Genomic DNA, 1,435 nt, shown 5'->3' on the forward strand with positions numbered 1-1,435 from the left:
CAGCTGGACCCGAGGGCGCTGCGCTCTCTGGAGAGGCCGCAGCCCCTGGAGAGGCCGCCGCGGGCACGGGGCGGGCAGGAGCGGCCAGCCCAGGGCTCGGGGCTGCGGAAGCTGCCGGGAAAGAAGAAGAAGAAAGAAGCGAAAGGTAGGTCGGGCCGAGTGTGAGGGGCGCTGGCTTAGTGGCCCCTGACCTGGCGTCGGAGCCGCTTGGAACCCGCCTGCCGCCCGGGAGCGAGGCCATCTTCCCGCCGGCACGGCTTGCGCCTCAGAGTTAGACGCCGAGACTGAGCCCCTGAGGGCGGTGACCGGTCACCGTGACCCTGCAGTCCCGAGGGCCTGGAGGGGCCTCCGGGGACAGGAGGGACGGTCACAGACCTCGGCTGTGGCAGCCGTGCTCCCTCCGGCTCAGACCAGGACGCGCTCCACCGTTGGGTCCTGTGCGGTGCTGGCCGTCCTCTGGGGAGCCACGCGGGGCCCTGCACTCTGTCCTCCTCTCCTGCTCTGTGACGGGGTCCCCCACACAGAGCTCGAGGACCTGGCGGTCCCAGCCTGCATTTTCTGGGGACTTTGGGGTGAGCCGTTTCCCTTGGCAAGACCACGGAGCGGCCACGTTGCCCTCTGTCCGTGAACACGCGTGGGCAGAGCCGCACAGGCATCATTCGCGGCTCCGGGAGCAGCCGCCCAGGGCCAGCTGCAGTCATCCTGCAGGGTGTGGCGCGCAGCCCCGGCGTCCAGGCTTCGTGCCGGTGAGCAGGACACACGTCGCTCGTCCTGCAGGCGTGGGCGTCGCGGCAGGAAGGAGACGTTACACTTTGTAAACCGCGCTGAGAACGTGGTGAACGCCACAGGGGCAGGTGCCAGGAGGGAGTGAGCGGAGGCCCTGGCCGTCCTGGGAGAAGGCGTGTGGCGTGCGCGTTTGAGGACAGTGTCCTGGGGATGCTGCGTCACTCAGCGTCTGAAGCGCCTCAAACGGCCACCTTCAGAATCCATCTCGCCTGTCCAGTCGGTTTGCAAACTCCGCGCCGCGGTCCCGGCAGCCAAGAAGCAGAGGCCGGCGTGGGCCACCCCTGGGCCGCGGCCCGTGATGGGTGGAGGTCCTGTGGCACAGGCGGCCCGTTCTCGTGCTTACAGGATTCCGTTTGGGATTAGGGCCCATCACCCTCTGCTCGGTTTCCGTGTGTCCCGAGGACGCTTGCCACTGCCCAGAGAGGGGGTGCCTGCGGTCCACACTTTGCCAGGCCGCCTCTGAGCCTCCTGGTACTGCTCTTGGGAGCGTCCGTGCTGTCCCTCCCCTGACCCCAGGAGCCCGCTGAGCCGGAGTGTTGAGTGTGGTGGAGCTTGCGTAACCCTCTGCGCAGCCTCGTCTGCGGGGCGGGGGAGGGGGCGCATCCCCATTGACAGGTAACTGACAAAGTAGTGCCTACCCAGAAGGTTT

General features: G+C 68.0%; 1 protein-coding gene across 3 annotated transcripts in view; it reads left to right on the forward strand.

Moving 5' to 3' along the window:
* IGHMBP2 (immunoglobulin mu binding protein 2) overlaps positions 1-1,435 on the forward strand; it is a 30,637-nt gene that overhangs the window by 22,341 nt on the left and 6,861 nt on the right. For 2 of the 3 annotated variants that reach the window (XM_011384787.2, XM_011384788.2), the window contains exon 14: positions 15-145. The exons of the other annotated variant lie outside the window; for it this stretch is intronic. In XM_011384787.2, coding sequence (XP_011383089.1) covers positions 15-145 — 131 coding nt within the window. The remainder of the gene's footprint in view (positions 1-14; positions 146-1,435) is intronic. 3 annotated transcript variants of the gene reach the window in all.

Source organism: Pteropus vampyrus, unplaced genomic scaffold, assembly GCF_000151845.1.
Source record: "Pteropus vampyrus isolate Shadow unplaced genomic scaffold, Pvam_2.0 Scaffold624, whole genome shotgun sequence".
Taxonomy (NCBI): Eukaryota; Metazoa; Chordata; class Mammalia; order Chiroptera; family Pteropodidae; genus Pteropus; species Pteropus vampyrus.